The sequence below is a fragment of the Paramormyrops kingsleyae genome, chromosome 11 (genome assembly GCF_048594095.1).
Source record: "Paramormyrops kingsleyae isolate MSU_618 chromosome 11, PKINGS_0.4, whole genome shotgun sequence".
NCBI lineage: Eukaryota > Metazoa > Chordata > Actinopteri > Osteoglossiformes > Mormyridae > Paramormyrops > Paramormyrops kingsleyae.
The window spans coordinates 7607265-7630475 of NC_132807.1; the positions used below are offsets into that span (position 1 = coordinate 7607265).

General features: G+C 43.3%; 1 protein-coding gene and 2 long non-coding RNA genes across 6 annotated transcripts; 1 reads left to right on the forward strand and 2 right to left on the reverse strand.

Moving 5' to 3' along the window:
• Positions 1 to 1355: 1355 nt before the first annotated feature.
• On the reverse strand, positions 1356 to 4575 carry LOC111845042 (uncharacterized). The gene is made up of 3 exons (XR_011993762.1): positions 4378 to 4575; positions 1840 to 2071; positions 1356 to 1747 (listed from the first exon to the last, which is right to left on the reverse strand). It is a non-coding gene; the product is annotated as an uncharacterized lncRNA (long non-coding RNA).
• Positions 3267 to 17753, forward strand: mapk6 (mitogen-activated protein kinase 6). Of its 4 annotated transcripts, none has more exons than XM_023814094.2 (6): positions 3267 to 3463; positions 9143 to 10300; positions 13864 to 14008; positions 14325 to 14489; positions 15161 to 15365; positions 15473 to 17753. In XM_023814094.2, exons 2-6 carry the CDS (start codon positions 9746 to 9748, stop codon positions 16551 to 16553), a joined length of 2151 nt encoding a protein of 716 aa, XP_023669862.1. In that variant the 5' UTR covers positions 3267 to 3463; positions 9143 to 9745; the 3' UTR covers positions 16554 to 17753. The 4 variants fall into 4 exon arrangements, with proteins under 4 accessions (XP_023669862.1, XP_023669861.1, XP_023669863.1 ...); XM_023814093.2 differs by lacking the exon at positions 3267 to 3463 and adding an exon at positions 5790 to 6459; XM_023814095.2 differs by lacking the exon at positions 3267 to 3463 and adding an exon at positions 5790 to 6279.
• LOC111845041 (uncharacterized) lies at positions 17561 to 22977 on the reverse strand. Its single transcript, XR_002838538.2, has 3 exons — positions 20650 to 22977; positions 20209 to 20376; positions 17561 to 19947 (listed from the first exon to the last, which is right to left on the reverse strand). It is a non-coding gene; the product is annotated as an uncharacterized lncRNA (long non-coding RNA).
• Between the last annotated feature and the right edge of the window lie 234 nt (positions 22978 to 23211).

Genomic DNA, 23211 nt, shown 5'->3' on the forward strand with positions numbered 1-23211 from the left:
CGCGCAACACGCACTGCTGTAAATTACACGTGACTGATCAAGTATAAACTGTAAGACAGCTTTCTTGATTCACAGCTTGATGAATGTTTTTTACAGCCTGTAAATCAGTTTCAGTTACGGCAAACGACAAGCTAATGAGGGAGTTTAAGACCCAACATGGATCTCCAGCAGTTGGTGGATATCAAAGCCTCATTGGCCTCTCTCAGCTGGGGATATACCACCTTCTGCATGGGATTTCTATAGCTCAAATGGTATACACATTCAGGGTGTCTCCGATTACTTCAAAAATGATTCATCCAGTCTTACCAAAAACAAAGGCTTTGACGCAAACAATGTAGGCAACCAAACTGTCAAATGCAAAGAGCAACATGAACATATTTCCTTAGAGGGCAAATCAGCCCTAAATAAGTAAAAAGCTATTCAGTAGCAGATGAGTGAAAAAAGCACTTCGTAATCCATTGTCTTACATCATCTTAGATTAATTTCCATATCGTATGAGTCTTGCACAAAGTTGACATCCTATTCTAAAATAGGTCTGGTGTGCAATACAGCAGGAGCTCACTGTTACATCACAGGCTGACTGCTGAGAGATTTCAGTATCAAGCCTGACCCGTCCGAGGGACCCAGTCCTCACAGGACCTTCTGAAGACACTTGCTTTTAGTAACAATTTTAGGGGCGGCGACTGGCTCAGCGGGCTAAGTCTCTGTGCCTGTGATCAGATCCCTGATTTGAGCCTTGGCAGAAGTCACATGTCAGTGGGCCCTTCAACAAGGCCCTTAACCCCCAGTTCCAGGGACGCTGCTATTGGCTGACCTTGTGCTGACCTTTCAATGTACCTGTACTTGTCCAAATGATTCATTATAAATCCTTTGTTATTTCCCAAGCTGATCTGGGACAGTTTGATCAGATCCTTCCTCTATACACATACCATGCTTCACCGTGAGGGTGACGCTGGGGCTGACAGCAAACCGGAGTGTTCACAGTCCAGTCCGCTGACTGCTGCAGCTAACGGTAACACTAAAGCAACAGCAGAATGTTCTGTCCTTCTAGCAGAATGAAAGCAGAATTTGGGCTGGTGTTATTTTCATACTCTGCAAGGGCTTCAAGAAATGTAATAATAACCCCAACAATCTCCGAGGAGGCGGAGGACCTCCTTCACATCTGGCAAGCGTCTCTATCACGCTGGATTGCCAGTCAACTTCTAATGCTTTTCCATGCATACTAGCTAGGAAAGGCTGCTAATGTAAAGCCAACCTGTATGAGTATTTAGCATGCATGTAAGTGACAAAATATTTAAATATACAGATCTAGAAATAATTAAGAGACCACAGCAAAATGTTCAGTTTCACTCATTTCTCAATTTATGGGTTTGAGGCTTTGTAAAATATACTTTTTTGCAAACACCAGCCTGGCTCTTCCCTGCTTCTCATCGACGAAGGGCTTCTTCCTTGCTTTACAGGACTTCAGTCTTGCTTCTAGGAGCCTATTATGAATTGTCCTAGCAGTTCACTTCACACCACTTAATATTTCCCATTCTTTTTGAATTGGGTGAAGGTCACCTGAGGTCATCCTCCAATTTCTGAGGCACCGCCAGGTAAGTTGACGGTCATCACTGACATTAGAAAGTTGCTTCTGTCCTCTACCAGGCTAGTATTTGGTTACTGTCAGTGTCCCTTCTTCACCTTGTTCTTGTGTACTGCTGTCTTAGAAACTTCGAGCCTGGAAGCAGCCTCGCAGTGTAGCCTTCTGCCAGAACCAGGATTAAACCAGGATTAAACCAGGATTTAAAACTGCAGATTTTTTAAAAATAGAGAGTGTATGTTATTTTGTTAATGTACCTCTTCTGTGTGGACAGAGGCTTAGTGGAGAGCATTCTGGTCTCCCCTGTTGTAGCTTTAATTTCCAGCCAAGCCTGTAGAGTTTGTCCTTGTGGGATTCCTCCAGCAGTACAATAACATGCAGTTAGGCGATCCCATGTCACTAACTAAAACAGACTTGGCATCCTCTCCAGGGATCCAGGGCGTCCCCTGCCTTGTGCCCGGTGAGCTCCAGTCTCATAGCGATGTTGTGCTGAATTTGTGGTATAAAAATGGATGGATGGATGGATGGATGGATGGATGGATGAATGGAAAAACTTTTCTGAGTGTATAAAGAAAAGGGTTAGTTTTTCATTGTTCTCTTACAGTGACATTTGTTTGTGGTGGAGGTGGAAAAACTGGTTGAGATTCAGCATAATGGGGACAGGTAACAGGTAATACTTCTACCACTAAAGAAAAGTACACTATGGTATTAATGATAACTGCAATTTCTATGACAATGAGGAAAACAGTCTATAATGAGAATGCATATCAAGTACTGTATATGAATAATACAGGTCCTTGACAATCATCTGAGAGGATAATTCGCCATTCAGGATACAAAGACCTCAAAAAACTTAGAAAAAAAAATGCTCTTAAGGCCTACTTTTTACAAATTAAAGAAGGAGAAAAACATAAAACATGAAAAACATAAAAAGAATGCTTACAAAAGAGAATACTGCCTGGCCAGCTATGTTAAGTGTGGCAGAGTTTAATAAAACCTAAGTATGGGACCAGCTTCACTTTAATAAGTGCTCCTCTGCAATGCTTTGCTGCCTGCTCGCATGTGGCAGCTGTAAATGAGTGCAGGACACGGCGGTCACTGCAAAGCAAGCAGCAAAGCACTGCAAAGCGGGCGTCAAAATATTGCAAAGTGGGCGGCAAAGCACTGCGGCAATGCAGCCAAAGGTATGCCAGTGGTTTAAATGCTAGAGACTCCTGGGCATATTTGTGAAAAAGAACACATTAAAACTGCATTATAGTATACAGCATTTGTGTCTACTCTGAAGTAAAATAAATAAAAAAAATACAATTAAAATGAATAAATCTGTATCTCTAAAGCCAGGTGAACAAGTGCTCTATGGTAGGTGATGCTAAAAATGAGTCCACTGTGAACCCCCCCCCCCCCCTCCCCTTCACGCACCACTGTCTGAATAAACCCAAACAGGTAACATGCTGCTCCCCACACCCACTGAAGCAGATCATTGGCTCAGAATCACTCAAGGAGGGAGGGAGAGAGGGAGTGAGCAACAGAGAGAGGGAGTGAAAGAGAGCGAGGAGTCAGAGGGGTGAGACAGCTAGTGGCCCGCAATAGGGCGAGGGTTGTCATGGGCGAGTCAAAGTCATAGACGGAGCAATCTCCTCCCCTTCTGCTCCATTCTATATTAATTTCCAGTAGGGCTTTGGGTCAGAAGCAGTTGTGCATTGTGGACGACACCCCAAGCACACAAGCAGTTCTCACGGATTTGGCATGCCTTCCCCATGAAGACGACTCTCTCACACACATATGCACATGTCGGCACCTTACTCCCCCTTCTCTGACCGGTCATGTTCGGAATATTAATCGCCATGCTGTCCACGGTGTTCCAGGAAGATTCCAGCCATGGTAAGTGACAGATACCCTTACTGAACTATCCCTGTCAAGTGGAGAGGAATTTGCTAATCTGGATTTTGTAGCGCATTGAGATCCAGTGTTTTAGACTTAAGCATAATCATTAAATATTTTAGCGGGAAACAATATCAATGTTTTAGATAAACCACCCTATGTTATGTAGTCCTTGGTTTGCATAATGTCCCTGATCAGGCTGCTTCTGCTGCAATCAGCAAAGGATATTTTGTTTTCCTATAGGGATCAGCTGTGCATCTTCAGCTTTGCAGAATATGACTTAAATATATTTTTCAAACTCATTATAAAGTGACAGTGCAGTTTTAACATCATCAACACAAGCGTGAATCTGAATAACACAATGTTTCAGGTGGCAGTTTAAAATAATTAGTATTTCTGACATCTTCCTTGAAGCAAGAGGAGAAACATCAATCTTGTATAGATACAACTAAACTTGGTCAGAGCAAATAATTACAAAAACCCAGCAGTTCATAAGAACTGGATTAATTGAACTAGGGTGCTCATGTCCAGTTTTAAATGTTCAGGCAAGTGTGAGATCAAGAAAATGAGAAACTGGTGGGTTGTACCACACAAGTGCCACCGCTGATCTGCATAAGCGTTTTCTCTGACAGGATTATGACAGCTATATGTTATGAAACATTCCCCTGATATTTAGTTTTGCCCGGTTTTGGCTTCACTAAGGTCACATTGAAAGGCCACCAGAGTACTCTATGACTAATTGTGATGAATCTTGTTATGCAACTTGTCAGGCTAAATTAGTTTTCCATTACATAAACAGAACGCTGACTTTCTTAAACAGAATAAAATGCACTGAAAATGCACATTTCACTTAATATGAAATTATATAAGCACGCACAATTGAGCAGAATTAATGAGACTGTAGAAATATCTACCTGCCCCTGTGAATGCTCTCTTTTATGGCAAATAGCCTAAAAAGTTACAAAACAATTAACGCAGTTAAAAACGGTAAAAAATTATATATTACTCTTGACTCAATAAAACGTTCCATGTTTGCTCATATTTACGATGTATCAAAAGAGTTAAAGGGTAATTTTTTAAAAAAACTTAAAACACCATGGGTCTTCGTTGGCTCAGGCGTTCAGCTGTTGCGGAAGTCAGCTGGGGTCTAATTCACGTGACTAGTAGACCCAGTACAACCTACATTTATTTATATGTGTGAGATCACTGGACATGTGGCGGACCTTTCACCCATTGAGGGAACGTGGTGCTCGTTTCCTCCGTATATGTTCAAACATATTTAAAAAATGACGGCAAGGAGTCAAACCTGACACTTGATTCGTTACTGGCACATCAGATGCTAATAAGACAGCAAACCGGACACCCTGTTTGCACAACGTGGGTGTCGTATTCGATACGATCAGACGGAGAGATTCCTTGCCGAGTACCCTTCATTAAAAGGAATCAGCAGATTTAAATCGCCTGGAATAATTTCCATTAGCTGAGGAACAGTTTGACTGCCACGGTTATTACTACTATTAACAAAGCTTCCGCACTGTCTCTTCAAAGTTCACCCAAATGAGTTTTAAAATCATGTCAGTTCTGAAGACTTAGAAATTCCTGACCTACTTTTAAATGTCGACTACGCTCTGCATCGGGGGCGATTCGCAGCAGCGTGATACAGAAATTTCCCGTGTATCTTGAAAAGTAACAACAAGCATATTTTACCACTGAATTCGTTTAAAACACAGTACTGGAATTTTCTTATATGTAACTGGTAAATCAATAGCTTTGCTTTCCATCTCAGCTCTCTCTCTACCATGACAGAACAGTACAACCTCCACATTACTGCCAACGTTGCACTGATCCGCTTGTCAGTCTGACCTCAGTCGTGAACAAGACCAACCCTGAAATACTTCAACAGACTGAGACTAGGGTTAAAAAAAAGTATGGCATTTTCAGGCATCAACATGTGTTTTTATGGCAAGTCTGCTCCCCCGTAGGATAGGAAACTACAGTTCAGCATGCCTTAGTAGTAGGCTATATTTCTATCTTTCCAAAAGCCAGTAGTTTCTGTTGTTGAGCGGACTTTTTAAAACAGAAGTACCCAACACTGTGAAATGGTAGGAGGGGGGTCAACGTAAGCAATCAACATCATTTGTGCTTTGCGGCTTATGACTTATAATTATACTTCGCAGATAAATTAAGGCAAGTCTATTGCATGTCATGGGTTACTGAGGTGCATCGCGTCCGATGTGTGCAGTCGCGTACACGCGCATCTGCTCCAGCGGTCGGGAGGCGGCATCGTGCTGCATTTCTGGGCACATGGGTTCTCACGTGGTCATCCGGTGCCGATTTGCACTGCAAAGCCCTGATTCCCAGGAACGGGCGAGCCGAACCCGGTGTGTCCTCTCGGTTTGCATTACATCATTGTTTACGGACAGAGGAAAACATGCGCATGTTTACGGGATGAGTAATGTTACTTTGTTTTAGCGACTGCGAAAGCAAACAGACGCGTGCTTATGTTTTTTCTTTGCTTTGATTAGGAAACAACTGTAAAGAAAAAGTTCTCTCTCGTTGTAAGAAGGATGCTGTTAAAACAGTAACACGAAATCTGGATGACAGATGGACGACAAATGACAGCTTACTTATCTGGATTTTTTTCATCACTTTGTATTAAATCGTGTTACTGCGAACCAGCAGCATATATTCTCGTGTGGCGTAGTGATATTTTAGTACTTCGCGGAGGACTACATTAAACAATCAAAGAGTAGAAGCTGTGTTTGGAGATTTGGTTGCCACAAAACTGGAAGACTGAGACTGGAAGATTTCAAAAGGTTATTCAAAATGTCTGTCCGCTCTTCTTTCCAATTTATTAACATGAGCTGTTATTTGTATTTAGCATTTAACAATTAGAGCATATGCTCGTTTTAATATATGTCATCGTTTCAGTTCCTTAACATATATACTGCTCTATTGTGAATACAATGTGGGAGTCCAGCTGTGTACCACAACAGGTAAATCTTACGTATTAAATGCAACAACACGTTAGTTATTTATACTTTTGCTCAGTGGATTGCTAAATGTTGTAATGCGTGCTGTTCTTTTTAAAACATAACGTTTTATGCATCCTTCTTGGGCGTTAGTGTATTGTGTTTTCCTTAACAACTACTAGTCCTTTGTGTTTGGTATAAATACTATAGTAAATTCTCAATATATATCCCTACTATACATACATACCGTAAAATTAAGATTTTTGGGCAGATGTAAAGGCGTAGATTTGGGTATGGATGGTAGGGACATGTCCCTATCAATATTGGGGGAGTGCCGTCTGGTTTTAGGGGGGCGGGGGATTCGGGGCTGATCGGAGGGGTGTTCCCACGAAGCAGCATTTAGTGGAGTTAATTTAGTCATTATAGTCAAATAGGAATGCTCCTTACCTAAACCTTTACTGGGCGATCATGTCTTCTAGCTTAGGTTAACCCAGCTAACAGAGAAATCCTGCTACGTGGAAAACCCCCTGATCCATGCCAATGCTGAAACCAAACCTACGCTCTTGGGCAGGGGGTCGTCATTAGAATGGTTAATACAAGTAGTGCCGTGCTACTATATATTATATATTATAATGCAAGCCTGATGTTATTTAGGATTTGTGGAACTTTGTAGTGTAATAATTCAGTTACGGGTTGTGATTAAATTCAGTTGTTATCATGTATGTGTACTGGTGACTGTACTTTACTTTGAGTTAACCGTTGTAAGTTCTGTATTCAAATGCAGAACAGAATTAAACCTTCATGGCCTCGCTATGAAACCTCCAGCTACGCGGTAAAAACAGCATATTTGGTGACAAAAAAAATATGAGAGCACTGGTGTGTGTGGCCCTGCCGGCCACTGCTATGAGGAAATATGCTTCCACGGTCTTCCCTGCACCTGCTGCTGCCGGTGCGGTTTTTAAATTTAGCGCCGCGTTCGCTCCCCGCAGCCCCGGTGTCGGCTGGGCTCTGACGCACTCGGCTGGCCGCATAGAGGTTCAATAGTCTGAATGGCGATTGCAGCAGACTCGCAGGGCAGAGGCGGCGGAGCGTACGGCGAGCTCAATACGACTCAAACCGCGGTTAAAATGCGCGATATGTGCAAGGTGAGTCCCACTTTTCCTGTATCGGCGTCACCTTTAGGGACTTGCCTCTGGCGTTTCAGATTATTTGCACGTATTATTTACAATGTTTTTTGGTTGTGGACACGTTTCGGTGTCTTTTTTTTTTTTTATCGGATCCTTATCCTCAATACTCTCCCCTAGTATTCGTAGTAGCCAAGACAACGGAGCCTTTTGTTTCTCTGGCTGCTTCGTTAAATATGAATGCGGACATATAAAGCGGCTGTACGACTGAATTTTAAACAGTCATATGCTAAGTGCACCGCCCTTTATAAACTATAACAGTATCCCTCTTTGCACACCTTGTTTCTTTATAGACCGCCACACCGCCGCTTTTTGTTATCCTTTCAGTCCGCAAAGAGATCCTCGCTCGGAGGAGAGCCGACCGCAGATGTGCGGCTTTAGCATGATTTTGGGGTGACTGAACGGTGTGTTTTAATTGAAATACTGTAAAGGGTTGAGTCGGCTCGCGGTTGCCCGACCGGCTACGTGGCTGCCTCGCTCGTGTCGCGCTCCCCCTTTCGGCGCGCTCTGGGCTCCGATCGACCCGCAGCCGCGTCGTTTATCCGCAATTAGCGCACGGGGTCCGGGCTGCATAACAGCGACTTCCAGCGACTCTGCTTGTACGGCGCTGCTTTTTTTTGACACGAAACCGTAAAATAACTCCCTCCCCAAATTTATACTCTAAATGTAAAAAATTGTCTTTAAAAACGCAGTGCTCCAGGTAACCACATAATGAGTACAACCGTTTACTCCTTTGGTTTCCCGTGAATGGTAACCGTCTGTTAAATCATGTTTTATAGCTGTATGCGCTTCGATTGTCTAATAAAACTTTTGATTGGTAGGTGAAACAGATGGGGTATATATTCGATATACATATCGGACCCCTATCCGGCACACTGCAGGAAAATAGTCTGGTTAATATTGCGTTGAAATATTTCTTATTCTCAGGTGAAAAGACTGTGCTTATTATCTTCTCGACTCTTTCCCTCTCTTACCGTTACATTTACAACGACTTTATATAGTTATGCAACCGTTTACATGTTTACTACTTAAATGTATGATGCATGGCCACTGCATTATCGTGATGTCTCCTTTTGTCGATTTAAAAGCACTTCCTGAAGCCTAGTAAACATTGGCGTAACTGGTTCCTGGATGTGATTATGGCGGAGATCCTACCTGTCAGATGGTGTGACTGTGGGGGCGGATGTTCAAGTAATTTTAGTGTGTCTGCTGCATGTACTTAGCTATGTTTTAATTCATTTTATTGAATTAAAAATGTTTCCTGTAGGAGAGTACCCGTTTAAAGATCTCAAAAACACCCTCAAATTTAACATAACTAAACTTGCCAAATAGAGCCCTCCCAAAAATGTTTCTGAGAATGAATTCTTACCGGGGCTTTGGAATGTTGAATGTGAACAGTTTGTATAATTGTGAGTGTTCCCCTATCTTTGTTTCAGGATGTATAAGTTTGAGGACTAGAACACACATACCTGTGGACTATCATTGTCACAGATTGTAAGCACCTGCTTTTCTTTGCGCTGCAGGTTACCTCGCCATAAGATGGAGGATAGCTTCGACTGCGACTGTGGTGAGCTGGAGCCACCTGATCACTGAGAGGTGGATTGGCGTTTAGCTGCTGGACTTCTGTCTCTTAAACAGGCTGTAGAAAACCAAGCTGAATAAAACTTTTGTGCCCGCTGGCACAGAAGAATTATGCGACTCAGGACCACTCATACACTGAATGTATCTGCACTGTGATATTACCTGCTTCATTCCATTGTGTTCCTTCAGACACTAATAAAAACATAAAGGCTTCGCAAAGGAACGCTCCATTATTTTTTCCTTATTTTTTTGGCCTTTTGAGTAATGACTAAACGACTTACCTACATATCAAAGAAATTCACCAGGCTTTGCTGGGGGCATAGCTGAAGGGCACAGTAAGAACTCTGTGGGCCTCAGTGGCTGTTTATAATTAGTTATAAATAATTAGTTAAGGAAAAAATAGGTGGTTATTTTTATTTTTTCCCCTGAAATGTCTTACATAGAGTTTTAAATATTCTTTAATAAAAATAGAACTCAAGCCCCTTTCTCAGTTGTTTCGGCGTTTGATCGTAACCGGTTGAGCACTTAAACTCTGCTCCTGTGAAATGGCTGAGAAGTTTGAAAGTCTCATGAACATCCATGGCTTCGATCTGGGCCCCCGTTACATGGACCTTAAGCCTTTGGGCTACGGCGGCAGCGGCCTGGTCTTCTCCGCCGTGGACAATGACTGTGACAAGCGGGTGGCGGTTAAGAAGATCGTGCTCACCGACCCCCAGAGCGTGAAGCACGCCCTGAGGGAGATCAAGATCATCCGGCGTCTGGACCACGACAACATCGTGAAGGTTTTTGAGACGCTTGGCCCCAGTGGCCGGCAGCTGACAGAGGACGTGAGCTCCCTGACGGAGGTCAGCTCGGTCTACATCGTGCAGGAGTACATGGAGACAGACCTGTGCAAGCTTCTAGAGCAGGGGCTGCTGTCTGAGGGTCACGCACGGCTCTTCATGTACCAGCTGCTGAGGGGCCTGAAGTACATCCACTCCGCCAATGTTCTGCACAGGGACCTCAAACCTGCCAACCTCTTTGTCAACACAGAGGACCTTGTCCTGAAGATCGGGGACTTCGGCCTCGCCAGAATCATGGATCCACACTATTCACACAAGGTACGAACAGCCAGCTCTACTGACTGTAGAAGGTGCTACCGTCTCTTTTCATTGTAACGTCTGTTTTTGTTTTCATATGCTAAAGATAAGAGGCTAGCCCTTCCCAAGAGTAACATTTATGCTTACGTATGTGTGCTCGAAACTTCTGTTTTTATTTCGGTGAACCACCTTTCCTTGGATCCTGTCAAGAGGTGCAACTGCCACGTGATGAAGTTATAATGAATGTGGCAAAACAAAAGCTTTAATTTGCGGCGGGTGTCGGTCTTCCTAACAGCCACAGCCCTTATGACAGATCTGTCAAGAGAATTCAAGTTTCCTCTTTGGATGAATGGCTGGTGTAGCATTAAAGGCTTTTTATTCTGGTTGTTATGGTCAAGCAGCCAATGAGGATGTAAACTCATTGCGTGAGAGAGATGTACAACTTTTGAATGACTCAGAAAGTTCCTAAGTTGTATATTGTAGCAATATGTTTTCAATATTATATTTAATTAAGTTTCACCTCTTCTGCATTTCATTAAATGGAATAAGTGATCTGGGTCATTTTTATTCCTTCTGTAATTCATATTTTCGCTTTCTGACATAAATAGCTGTCCCACCAAAACTGGGCTGCACTGGATTTCTACTATCATCTAATTTCATGGGTCTGTGTGTTTGCCTGCGGGCGTCTGCACCATAGCAGTCAGGTGCTCACGTGCGTCTTTAATTAGCCGTCTCCCGTTGGGTCGCGCCAGCCCTGACCGTGCAGGAGGTCTACATAACAGCCGGAAAGTAGGCCACGCACAACCACAACTGCTGCGCCTGTGGTCTCTCCTCAGAAGGGCGTCGTTTTCGGGAAAGACGGGCAGCCCCTCAGCCACACTGAGTCCAGTGACTGGCCTGCCCGCTTCCCTGGCAGCCAGTGGGTGGCATGTCTGAGCCTCGCCCATGGCAGCTGGATCAACCATGGATGCATGACTTCGTAGACCATGTTTTACCTCGTAGCTTCGTGCATAGGTGTGCACCGGCTAACTCATGTAGTGGTTACTGCGGCTTATTTCTGACCATGTTGCTAGAGGTGACGCCAGTCGCAGGGTCTCCTGAAGACCCACCCGTATGAGTGCTTCTTCAGCCCCTCTTCCTTCAGGCCCTCTTCCTTCAGGCCCTCTTCCTTCAGCCCCTCAGTTTGCACACACAGACGCCTTTCTGTTTTAATTATTTTTATTCCAGGCAGACCCATTTCAGCACAAAGCCCTGTGATTTTAACAGCCCCACTGCCGGGGGGAGGGGTGCTCGTCTGCGGCTCCCGTTGTGGGCGGAGCTCTTGCCGTGGGCACCGAGGGCGAGATCAGTTTTCAGTGGTGCTGCTGGTGCAACGGAAAATTTTAAACCTTTGAAAAACAACGGTTTGTTTTGAAGGGCCCAGAGCTTCTGGATCTGTCTCGCATAGAGTGCAGGGTTCAAACACCTCATACACTGCTCCAGAAGGCCTCTGCTTCAAGAATGTAGGGAATTCACATGCAGTATACTGACTGACTGCATTCCAAGCCAACCCCACCCCCACAAAGCTAGCCTCCATTTCCTGCTGTTGCTGAAGTGAAATAAATTGTGATTTCTTTCACTTTATTGCTTCTGGCTGAGTGAGATACAGAGAGAAGGCTGCTTTTGAGAAGGCTGGAGCAGCAGGTACGACGAGTCTCAGAGCACAGAATTAAAAAGAAACTTCTATGTCAGGGCGAAATGGGGGTGGAGAGTGGAGGCTAAGTGCGTGTGGGCCACAGAAACGTGATCACGACGACTACAATCTTCACGTGTCAAATATTTGAAACATTGTTTAAAAATGCTTAAAACATCAGCAGGAATGTGTGTCCCGCCTCTCCAGAGCTTCTTGATGAATTGGTCTCCACACCTTGCTTACCAAACTAATGACACACACAGATCACTCCCATTGTTTTGAATTACACCCTCTTATGCAAAGAAGCTTAGTTGAATGGTACCATGGATTTTCTTCCATGGTTACTTTCTGCACCTCCATACTCTTCATACAGATAGGACTACCACAAGCAATATGAGATTACGTTGAGTCAACAAGTATTATTTTTATCTCGGGACCAGAAAGCCAAACCTGTAGTGAATGCAGCATACAGTTTATGTCAATTTAAGCTTGTTTATTTAGTTTCAGCACATTCCCTGTGTTTTTGGAACGTGTCCACATACTTACTACAACACTGAGAATTGTAAAGGGTTCATTTTCCTTCAGTGTTCTGTACTTTTCCTGCTTTGTGAGGTTTGGTTAATCTGTTCTTCTCGAGTTGCATGAATTTCTTAGAGTCACGTTGCCCCAATGAAACAAGATGTTCTGTCACATGTCGTCTTGGGCCAGGCGAAGGAGGGAACCAACTCATTGAAGATCTATGTGATTTGGGCTTGATTGATGGACGTGCTCCTGTGGAAGACCATTACTTTGAATCTCAGAGCTCTTGTTAAAAGAAATATGAAAACCCCTGTTTCGTTTTGTACCTGGACTTTCTGCATGTTAGGATCTCAGAATGAGGGTTGCTAAACTTGCTCCCTTACAACTGGATGGTTGGATTTTGCAGGGTTTGAGGGCTGCACATGTGACACATTCCATTATTTCCCCTGTATCTCCTGCACGCACACTTGATACCTTTCATCCATTTCACCCGTAATCTGTTTCTAGTGTGTTCCTTGATTAATCTGCCAGAGAGCCCTTTGGTTATTGCATAGTCAGGCCAATATGCTTCTGATGTGAAAAAGCCCTTTAGGAACTGCAGCTCTGCTCATGAATATTATGATTTTTAGACAATGTTTTTTGATTTTGCGCAGGCTGCGCTCCATGACATCCAAAAGGCGATCTTTCTGTAGTGTCTTCTGAGGCAGGAAGGATTCGTTCTGTTTGGCCAGTGAACTCGGTGAACCTTCTGCTGTAGAGGGCTGGGTGGGGGTATGCATTTCTTTGCGTTATCTTGCCGACTGCTGCAGGTTGGTGTCACTGATCTGTCTGCTTGCTTTTCTGTTTTAAAATGATCCTTTCCATGGCTGTTCTGCCCAGCGACACTGGCGGCTCCGGCAACAGGCTCCACACGTTTGGGCTCCTTAGAGGCACCATGAGCTTAGAAACATGGCAAAGAGCTGCAGAGATGTTTATCTGAAGCAGAAGGCTTCTCCGTATACCGTGGGGTCTATTTACCCTTTGTCACCTCAATATACTGTGCAGCCAAATTTGACAAAACCCTGTTCATCATATTCATGTTATCTGACTTATGTTTAATGTTATGTTTAATAATTCTGTGGATACAGTTTTTATTTTAGTTATTGTTAGGCGGATATAACCTAGGTTTTTACTCTCCTTTTTTAATTGAATTACATTTTGTTTAATTTTAATTTAACCATCTTATTTTTATGTCTTTTTATGTATCATCATGTATTTATGTCATATATATAAATAGTTATTCATTAATTATTCTAATTATTATCGTTATTATTATAATATGCTATTTGGCATGTATTAATAATAAGTGGCAGGCAGTCATGTGATCTTGCCCGTTTTTCCTTAAATCTGTCAGGGTCATCTCTCTGAAGGACTGGTCACAAAGTGGTACCGATCTCCCCGACTCCTGCTGTCTCCAAACAACTATACCAAAGCCATCGATATGTGGGCTGCCGGCTGCATCTTTGCCGAAATGCTGACGGGAAAGACGCTCTTTGCAGGTCAGTTTGGACAGCTGGTCCCAGAAACGCACAAACTTTTATTTGCTTTTTTTCTTTTAAAAGGGAAACGCAGGTAGCTTTTTGGGCACATGAATGCTTCCTAGTTTTGGTTAGCAGAGAATTTCAATTAGCAGAGAATTGCCTACCAATTCAAGTTCAAGCTACAGAGAATAGGTGAGGAGATCATGCCTAGTGACCCATAGGACCATTATTTATGTTATTTATTTATTTGTTTTTATTGTGACGGATGGTGCGCTGACAGCCAGCTGTTCTCAGTGCTCTCCAGTCATTGGTGTGTTTACCCCGGTCGACCCAGGTGCCCACGAGCTGGAGCAGATGCAGCTGATCCTGGAGTCCATCCCTGTGATCCATGAGGAGGACCGACAGGAGTTGCAGAGCGTCATCCCTGTTTTTGTCCGCAAGGACATGTCCGTGCCCCAGACTCCGCTGGCCAAGCTGCTTCCCGGGGCCAGCAAGGAGGGTGAGTTTTGGTTGGCTTTAGCGATGTCTCAATCCACTTCTTTGGTACCCCAATCCAATCCATTCAATATTTATATTTGCTGATTCCAATCTGATCTCTTAATAAATATGTAAAAATTCATGCAGATACAGTAGGCGTCTGTGCATTCTTCGTTTGATAAGCCTCGCCATTTTGCAGTATTCCTTTTATGTGGTTTCTCCAAGTACCTAATTATACTTGTTGTGTTCCACGAGGCCCTGTTGCTGCCTCCTATGAAACAATGGCAGCGCAAACACTGCAGGTAGCTGTTGGGCTGCTTCGAATTTTCAGTTTAAAGAATTTCCAAAAGGCTGACATCTCAGTAGTTTGTAGTTTCAGGCCAAGTGCCTCAGGCTTACAGCAGCGGGCGCTGGAACCTTACAATCTGCACAATTGACGTAAATTGGACCGATGTGGGAAATTAAGTGGATCCGGCTTTGGATCGGGCTGCGGTAGCCGATACCAATCAAATAAAAATTGCCTGGAGCGGCCCCGATTCCAACCTTTGATATCGGCTCGGGACATCACTGATTTGCTTGCCACATGTGTGCTACACAGCCCAAATCACACAACCATGTACGGTATACAGAATGTATGGCCTACTCAACGTGGGTAAACCTACTAAGTTTAAAAAAAACAATTTGTCTTCCTAGCTTTGGACTTCTTGGGGAAAATCTTGACTTTCAATCCCATGGACCGCCTTACGGCTGAAGAGGCCTTAGCCCACCCCTACATGAGTGACTACTCCTTCCCGCTAGACGAGCCCATCGCCAACCACCCCTTCCATATTGAGGATGAGGTGGATGACATCTTGCTAATGGATGAGACCCACAGTCAAGTGTACAACACCTGGGACAGGTTAAAAAAAATATTAATAATAATTTGTATGTGTGTATGTATGTGCATAAAAACAGTGTGGTTTTTTGTGGTCAAGGCTTTGACGTTTTCAAAAAAATCTTTTTCAGATATCATGACAGTCAGTTCTCAGACCAAGACTGGCATCTGCATAGTACTCATGAAGCAGACAATGTCCAGCTGGACCCCCGAGCCATGTCAGAAGTGACTGACGAAGAGGAGGTTCGGGTTGACCCGCGCAAGTACCAGGATGGGGACCGGGAGAAATTTCAGGACGACCCAGTGTTTGATTCCTTCTTTGCCTCAGAGTTCTCTTGGCAGGCAGAAGAGCACCACGAAAACAAATATTGCGACCTGGAATGTGGACACACCTGCAACTACAAAGCTGTCTCTCCCTCATACCTGGATAACTTGGTGTGGCGTGACAGTGAGGTCAACCATTACTACGAGCCCAAGCTCATCATTGACCTGTCCAACTGGAAGGAACAGAGTAAAGAAAAGGCAGACAAGAAGGGAAAGTCCAAATGCGAGAAAAACGGCTTGGTCAAGGCCCAAATTGCGCTTGAGGAAGCTTCTCAGGATCCTGCTGAGAAGGACAAGCAGCAGGAGAAGCACCAAGGCTTTGACTTTGACTCCTTCATTGCCGGCACCATCAAGCTCAGCCTACAGCCAGATTCCTGTGAGGTGGGCCTTCTCAATGAACTGAACAGCTCTGTCTCACAGCTGGAGACCAAGAGCCCCGTCCCAAAGTCCATCAGCCAAGAGAAGGAAGAGAAGTGCCTGGTGAACCTGGCCCAGCTGGAAGGCCGGACGCCCCAGCCCTGGGAGAGCTTTAGCTGTGCGGACATTACTGGAGAAGAGAGCTGCTTGATTGACGAAGTTTGCTGGGATGTGAGGAAGGATGAGCAGCTGCAGAAGGAGACCACCTGCACGAGCTATTTGGACAGGCTGTTCAGTAAGAAGGAGGAGGCGCAAGAGCCAGCGGCAGTGGAGGTGGATGAGGGCTTTGTGACCAGAAATGGAGAGCTTGTGTTTAACGTGCAGCTGGACTCCTTGGCAGTTCCCCGGTTTGAGAGCCCTGCTGATTCTCCCCTGAAGTCCATACAGACGACCCTGACGCCCTCAGCCATAAAGTGTTCCCCTCAAATCGCCCATAAAACCTATAGTAGCATTTTAAAACATCTGAATTAATGGCCCAAATATTTTGAAATAGTAGTGATATCTTACTTGAATTATTGGTTTTTATGCCTCCTTTTTATGATCCGTATGTGACTGAGCTGCACTCAGTTTATGACCACGTCTTATTTGGAAACAACTGGCATGCCGTTTGCACACGATGTGACACCGAAAAACCAGCACAGAAGAGGTATGAGAAGGGGGGGGGAACGAGGAAGCCACGGTGGAGTCATATGGCAGAAGGAGGGGCCGAAACACTACTGGGGGAGGGGGCATTGGGTGGGGGGAATGCACTACAAGGAACTGGGTCAAGTCACAGCTGATACGTTTTTGCCCTTTTTATCTGTTTGAAAGTTTATCATCACGTCTTAAATCTTACATTAATAAATTAGGCCTTTCTTCCCAAAAACATCGTCTAAAACACATTTTGTAATTCAAACCGTCATTTTACTTGTGGTGAAATCAGCAGCCGTTAAATGTTGATTTTTTTTTTTCTCTAATTGTTATCTACCTCAAGGTAACAGCAGAAAGTGGGCAAATCTCAGCCCTAGCAGTGCTTTACAGACACATTCTCCACCGCATTCGACACGCGCTGATGTCGCTTGCTTTGTGTTATTTTGCCATAGTGAAGTGATGAGGTCATTATTTATTTTTCAGCGGACATGTAATATTTATTGTGATGTGTAATTTCAATGTGAGTGTTGGAAAAGCAAAGGAATTTGATTTGCATAATCTTGTATGGTACATGCAGTACATGAGCATCTAACTTAAAGTATCATTTGCTTAATTTTAAGCGGTAATTTTTCCATTATCTTTCTTTGCTTAAATGCGCAATTTTTTTTGTCCCGCTGATTTTTATTTATTTTTTAGTTAGAGGTACTTCTATTCTTTTACTATAGAGGAAAATATACTTTATGGAATTGAACATGCGCCTCTAAGTCTTAATTTTTTAAATATAGAATATACCATTAGAGTCGTGTGCATGGACAAAACAAATGAAAGGTACATGAAAACTAGAAATAAACTGTATGTCATTGTTTAATTTTATATTTTTATGAACAATTTGTATTTTTTTCAAACAAGCATGAATAAATTAGGTTACATGGTAGCATGTAAGACGTTAATGGAAATTTGTTTTGCCTTTAAATGTTAGTATTTTATTATTGGTTCTCTTGTTCTAAAAAACATAAATAAAATCCCCAACAAATACACAAAGGCTTTTACTGTTTTTTAATTTCAAAGTTACCAAAAAAACTAGAACTAATATGTAACGGTATAGCTACACAGAAAATTATTTATTGGGACCCTGTCTGCCTTTTCTGCAGCCTGCATGTGTCACTTCTCGCTAAGACACACATTAGTGGAGAATATCGTACCAGGCTGAAAAACAGCCACTGCATCAGTTTCTCCCTGAAAGGAGGCTTGCTGTACTCACATAACGAGCTGTATAAGAACTTAAGAAATTTACAAACGAGAGAAAGCCATCTGGCCCATCAAGCTCATTTGGGGAGAACTTAACTAATAGCTCAGAGTTGTTAAAATCTTATCTAGCTCTGATTTAAAGGAACCCAGGGTTTTAGCCTGCACTATACTCCATACTCTAACTACACGCTGTGTAAAGAAGTGCTTTCTCAAATTCCATTTAAAATGTTCTCCCGCTGCTTTCCACCTATGGCCACGAGTTCTAGTATTTAAACTAGTGCTGTCAAACGATAAAATTTTAAAATCAGATTAATCACAGGGTTGCTGTGGATTAATTTAGATTAATCACGATTAAATATCATTCATTTTTAATCTATATTAATCGCATTTCATTTTGCATGAGCAAACAGACTAAAGAAAAAAGGGAATATATATGCACTTAACATGTTTATTGAACATCTTGAACATGAGTCGGATGCATTCCATTTGCCACAGAAGTGCAATACCATGGATCCATATCAAAAAGCAAGATTTTTTGCTTAGTCGGACAACTTGTCGGATTTAAGGTACCTCAGTTTAAATGGTCTTTATCTTCGTTCACTTACAATTAGCCCGAACTACCGTAAATCTGACAAATAATCTGACTAATCATGAAATCCAATTCTAGCCCGGTTAATTGCCATTGTTAGCAATATCAGTTGATAACACATTATGGGCGATGCTTTACGTATAAAACTCCGTAGCAACACGTCCACAGATAAGTTGGACGGTATAGTGTGTGTGGCCGATTTAATGAGCCACAAATGAGAAGTAGTGCTTAAACAGTATAAAACTACAACTTTCCCTTCTGTTGATAAAGGGCGCAGCCATCTTAGATTCTGAATTGGGGATCCTCTGTGCTGCTCCGAGATATTTCTCGGATCTCCAAGAGACGGGAGCCCGCATGTTGTCACTTCTGGCTTCAAAACTCGGAATCCGACTTGGAAATACGAGTTCCCAGGGCAAATGGAACGCACCAAAACTGTCCGAAATGGGTTGACAGAGACATTTCAGGGATTTTAAGTCATTCTGTGCTGTAGATGGGTTAATTGCGTTAAAAATTTAAATCAGATTAATCATGATGATGGATTAATCTGCGTTAACCCGTTAATTTTGACAGCCCTAATTTAAACTAATATTTAAAGTAGCCATTTGGCTGAACAGCATCCAGACCTGTTAGAATCTTATATACCTGGATCATGTCCCCCCGTATGGCAGACGGTTTGCTGTAAATGTGATACGCAGCCTGCTCTTCCTGTAGGGGATCTGTCGTTAAGCTCGCAGTGCGTGGAGCTGCAGCTACAGCTACGTAGTGCCACTGCACTGACACTAGTTTTACAGTGTATTACCCATGATTTGTTGCAGCACTTGAGTTCAATCCTTGCTATGGGAAGATTATTGGGTTTTTTTCCATACAACTTGACCGAAATAAGTGACTTACAAAGTTTTTTAAGCAGCTTTGTCAATTTAGGCTGTAAACAATAATCTTTACATACACGCCATATTTTTATCTGCATTTATATTTGTCTAAACTTTTTGAATGACCCAATAAATTGCACCACATACATATTTTATAGTATATTGCATATCAGCTGACGTATAAACTGTTATGTAAACAGTCCCCGCCCAACCAACCCCCCAGTGCAAAATGTGAGACAGGTTGTCATGGTGCTTCTCTATGAAAGCTATGGGGTTGAACTGGAATTTCTCTACAGCAAGCCCCTACATCTGCACAATTTTTGCAGGTCATACAGTTTTCCTTCTGTTTGAAGACAAAGCAAAACTCCTCCCCCCGCCCCCGCCCCCACTTAATGCAGGTGAGGAAGTTCTCTCACTTGATTACGTGGGAATCAGCAGCAATGCGCAACATGCCGGAACTGGAGCCACCATGACCTGAAGCCAGAGAGCATCGGTGCTGCGGTTCTCCCACGGCTGAAAGTGGATAGTCCTGGGAAAAGAGCAGGAGAAACACAGCGTCTTAGTGGATACGTCAGGCTGACGGAGATGCAACCTGACAAGACGCGACCGGCAGACAGGTGGTAGGGGCTGATCTTAAATCAGAAATCCATCATAATACACAATTAGCAAAATTCTAAAATTTGTTTGGGTTAAAATAGTAGGCCCGTGTGCCTCTGCTGCTGACAGTTATCCGTGTGTGGCTCTTAATCTGGGCTGTTCCCCGGGCGACGGCTGAGGCATCTGAAATTACCATGCCCTCGAATCCCTGCAGTCCGGACAAAACACGTCGTTCTGGTTATAGACACACAACATGCGTCATGATTTTGAAAGGCTGTTTGGGCAACGGTGCCCTAAGGCAGGCGCTGCCACTGGAGGGCACCTGCAGTGGATGAAACAGGATCCTCCGGATGTTCTCACTCTACAAAAGATTGTATAGGAAACAAAACAGGATGCAGAAGCGTTTGTGGAAACCACACCATAAACATCAGCAGTGATTCATTTTTCAATCGAACATAATTCATATACACCAATACCTATGAATTACAGCTCCCAGTATTTTAATTCACGCCAAAACAAGCTGTATAAATTAATAACCACATCGAGGCCCCAGCACGAGTACCATCGAAAAAAGGCTTGAGGCACATCGAGAAATATTTGAACTTCAGACAAATTCCCAGTAACAAATTTTTACCATAACAGCCCATTTTCAGCCCGTCTTCATTTCTTCTTAATTGTTTCTTCTTAGTTCATTGTCTCTTCCTACTTGTTGCTTCAAAATGTAATGTGTGGTGTGTGTGTGCGTGTGCGTGTGCGTGTGCGCGTGCGCGTGCGCGTGCGCGTGTGTGTGTGTGTGCAAATAGCTCGTGCAGGTGTTTTACACCAACATGAAGATCATTTAAACATCATTTTATTAGGCTGCCTAAGACTCATACGGTGAGTCCCATTAACCCCCCCCCCCGTCCCAAACATGTGACTCAATCTAAATAAATGTCCAGGTTGGGCACTAGTAGTAACTGAGGCAGTTTAGCAGCCCCCCCCCCCCAAGCCAGTCAGGCTCTGCATCCATTTGGAAACTGGGCAACGCGAGCGCTGGAGCGGCCCGGTCCCTCTAGGGCCTGGCAGGCTGCCCAGCAGTATTTACGATTTCCACCTGCTGCAGCCCGTCAGCCCTGAGCTGCACGGCCCTGCCATAGTGTCACATGCCAGTTTGCACGCTGGCACATTTTCTGGAGGTGTGAAAGGTAAGCTGTGACCTTCCTGCACACTGTGCCACCACAGCTTGCTTTGCATGGGTCCTCACCAAAGTAGAGTTCTCTGAAAAGGTTTTCCCGGGAAAGGAGGGCTGCCCTTTTCTAATAGCCAGCAGAGGGCAAAGTCTTAGTGAAAAGAATTAATGGGCATTTAAAGTAAATAGTGAGTGACCAGTGTTGCAGGCAGCATGGTGGCTTGACGGGTAGCGCGGTTACCTTACACCTCCACTGCTGGGGGGCTTCACATCTCATTCCTGCTCTGTATGTGTGGAATTTGCACCTTCTTCCCGTGTCTCGCAGGTTTCCTCCTGCAGTCTGTAGTACAGTATGTGCCCCATAAGGGCTGGAATCCTGTCCAGGACGTACCCCAATTGTGTGCCTTGTGCTACCTTGGATAAACCCTAATGGATGTCTATTGTTTGAGTGGCTGATGAATCACCCCCCTCCTGCTTTTACACATCCCTAAACACCAGTTCCTTGAAAATAGATTTGTTTATTTATGGAATCACAAGTCCAAATTAGCAACAGTTGGGGGGGAAAAACAGCCATTCACTCATGTCAGTGTAGCAAAGGTATCTATTTTGACAAATAAGATTCCTGTGCAGGTCCAGCTGTTTGTGGTTGAGGAGGAAAGTTAAGAATAATGTCTACAGCTGGGAACAATGAAGGTACTTAGTCGACACCGTGTCCATTCAAGGCTCTTCTTGTCTCCACACCAACTAGAAAAGCCTTAAAAAGCAGCACAGCTTCAAGAGAAACCCCCCTCCCCCAAAAAAACACTCCATTTTGAGACGTTTGTAAATTTAAACCACTTGGCAATCGGCATCTGCATCACATGACAAATACACACACAAATAGTGCCATAATCCCAGGATCAACTGCTTGTGTTGTCAGATTTTTTTTATGAGTATTGGCATCAGCTTCATGCCATATCTTCGCCGATATAGGGACAATTGTTCACTTCAGTCATGAACTTTGGCTATGCCAGAACCTGCTTACAACATACAAGACAAGGTTTGGTTAATATTTCCCCTTTATAGTGGCTGTAACATTTGTCCACAAGCAGAAAGCACTGTCATTGTAACACTTTAAACTTTTAACTGGTAACAGAGTGAAACAGGTCTGATTTCTTTCCACTTTGACTAACAAATCGTGTTTGACTTTCCTCATTACAGTGAGGTTATATACGGACCAGGGGTTACCCTGTTATATCAATTTAGCTTGCACAGGATGGTTAGTTCTGTATTTATTCTGAGCTTCTTTTGGTGCTGAATCGACACAAGCTTGGAGGATCACTATGCTGTCAAGAAAATGATCAAATTCAATATTCAATGGGCAAAACCTGTATCGATAACCTTTTTGAAGGCTATTCTGATGGACAAAATGACAATTCATGAAACATTTGCTATCATTTTCACTCAATAGATGGTGCCCTCTGTTCAAAAAAGGGCTCAAAGCAAACCAAAAGCACCATCTAGTGGGGTCAAAAAATACAGCAAATGGTTCATGAAGCATCATTACATTCAGTCTAACAGCCTAGCAGCTTTCCCCGTAAAATAGTAGAGCAAATATTAACAGATGTACTTCCAGTAAGTGTCCCCACTCCCCTATTAACCCTGAGTTGATTGCATGAAAAAAGGTCAGGAAACAAGCTTACAAAACGACAAGTGAGTCAGTTATGAAAACAGCTTCTAAGGAGTGTGTTGTGTGGCTTTGGGGCAATGCCCTCTTCGCAAAAGGTGCTAAAGTAACACCAACCAGTACTGTCTAAAATGGTTTGGTGTTGTATGTATGTATTATTACTATTAAAGATTAGATTGATAGGACAGACGGATGGAGCCCCTCAGTTTTTCCAGTTTTATGGAAATGTATGTTGGCTTTAAGTATCAATGTGAAGTGTAATTAAGGCATAGGGCAAATAAACTATAGCAATTTAAAAGAAGTCAAGAAATCATTTAGCTTACAAACTGTATTTAAATTTTAGACTCAAAGTAGCCACCTTT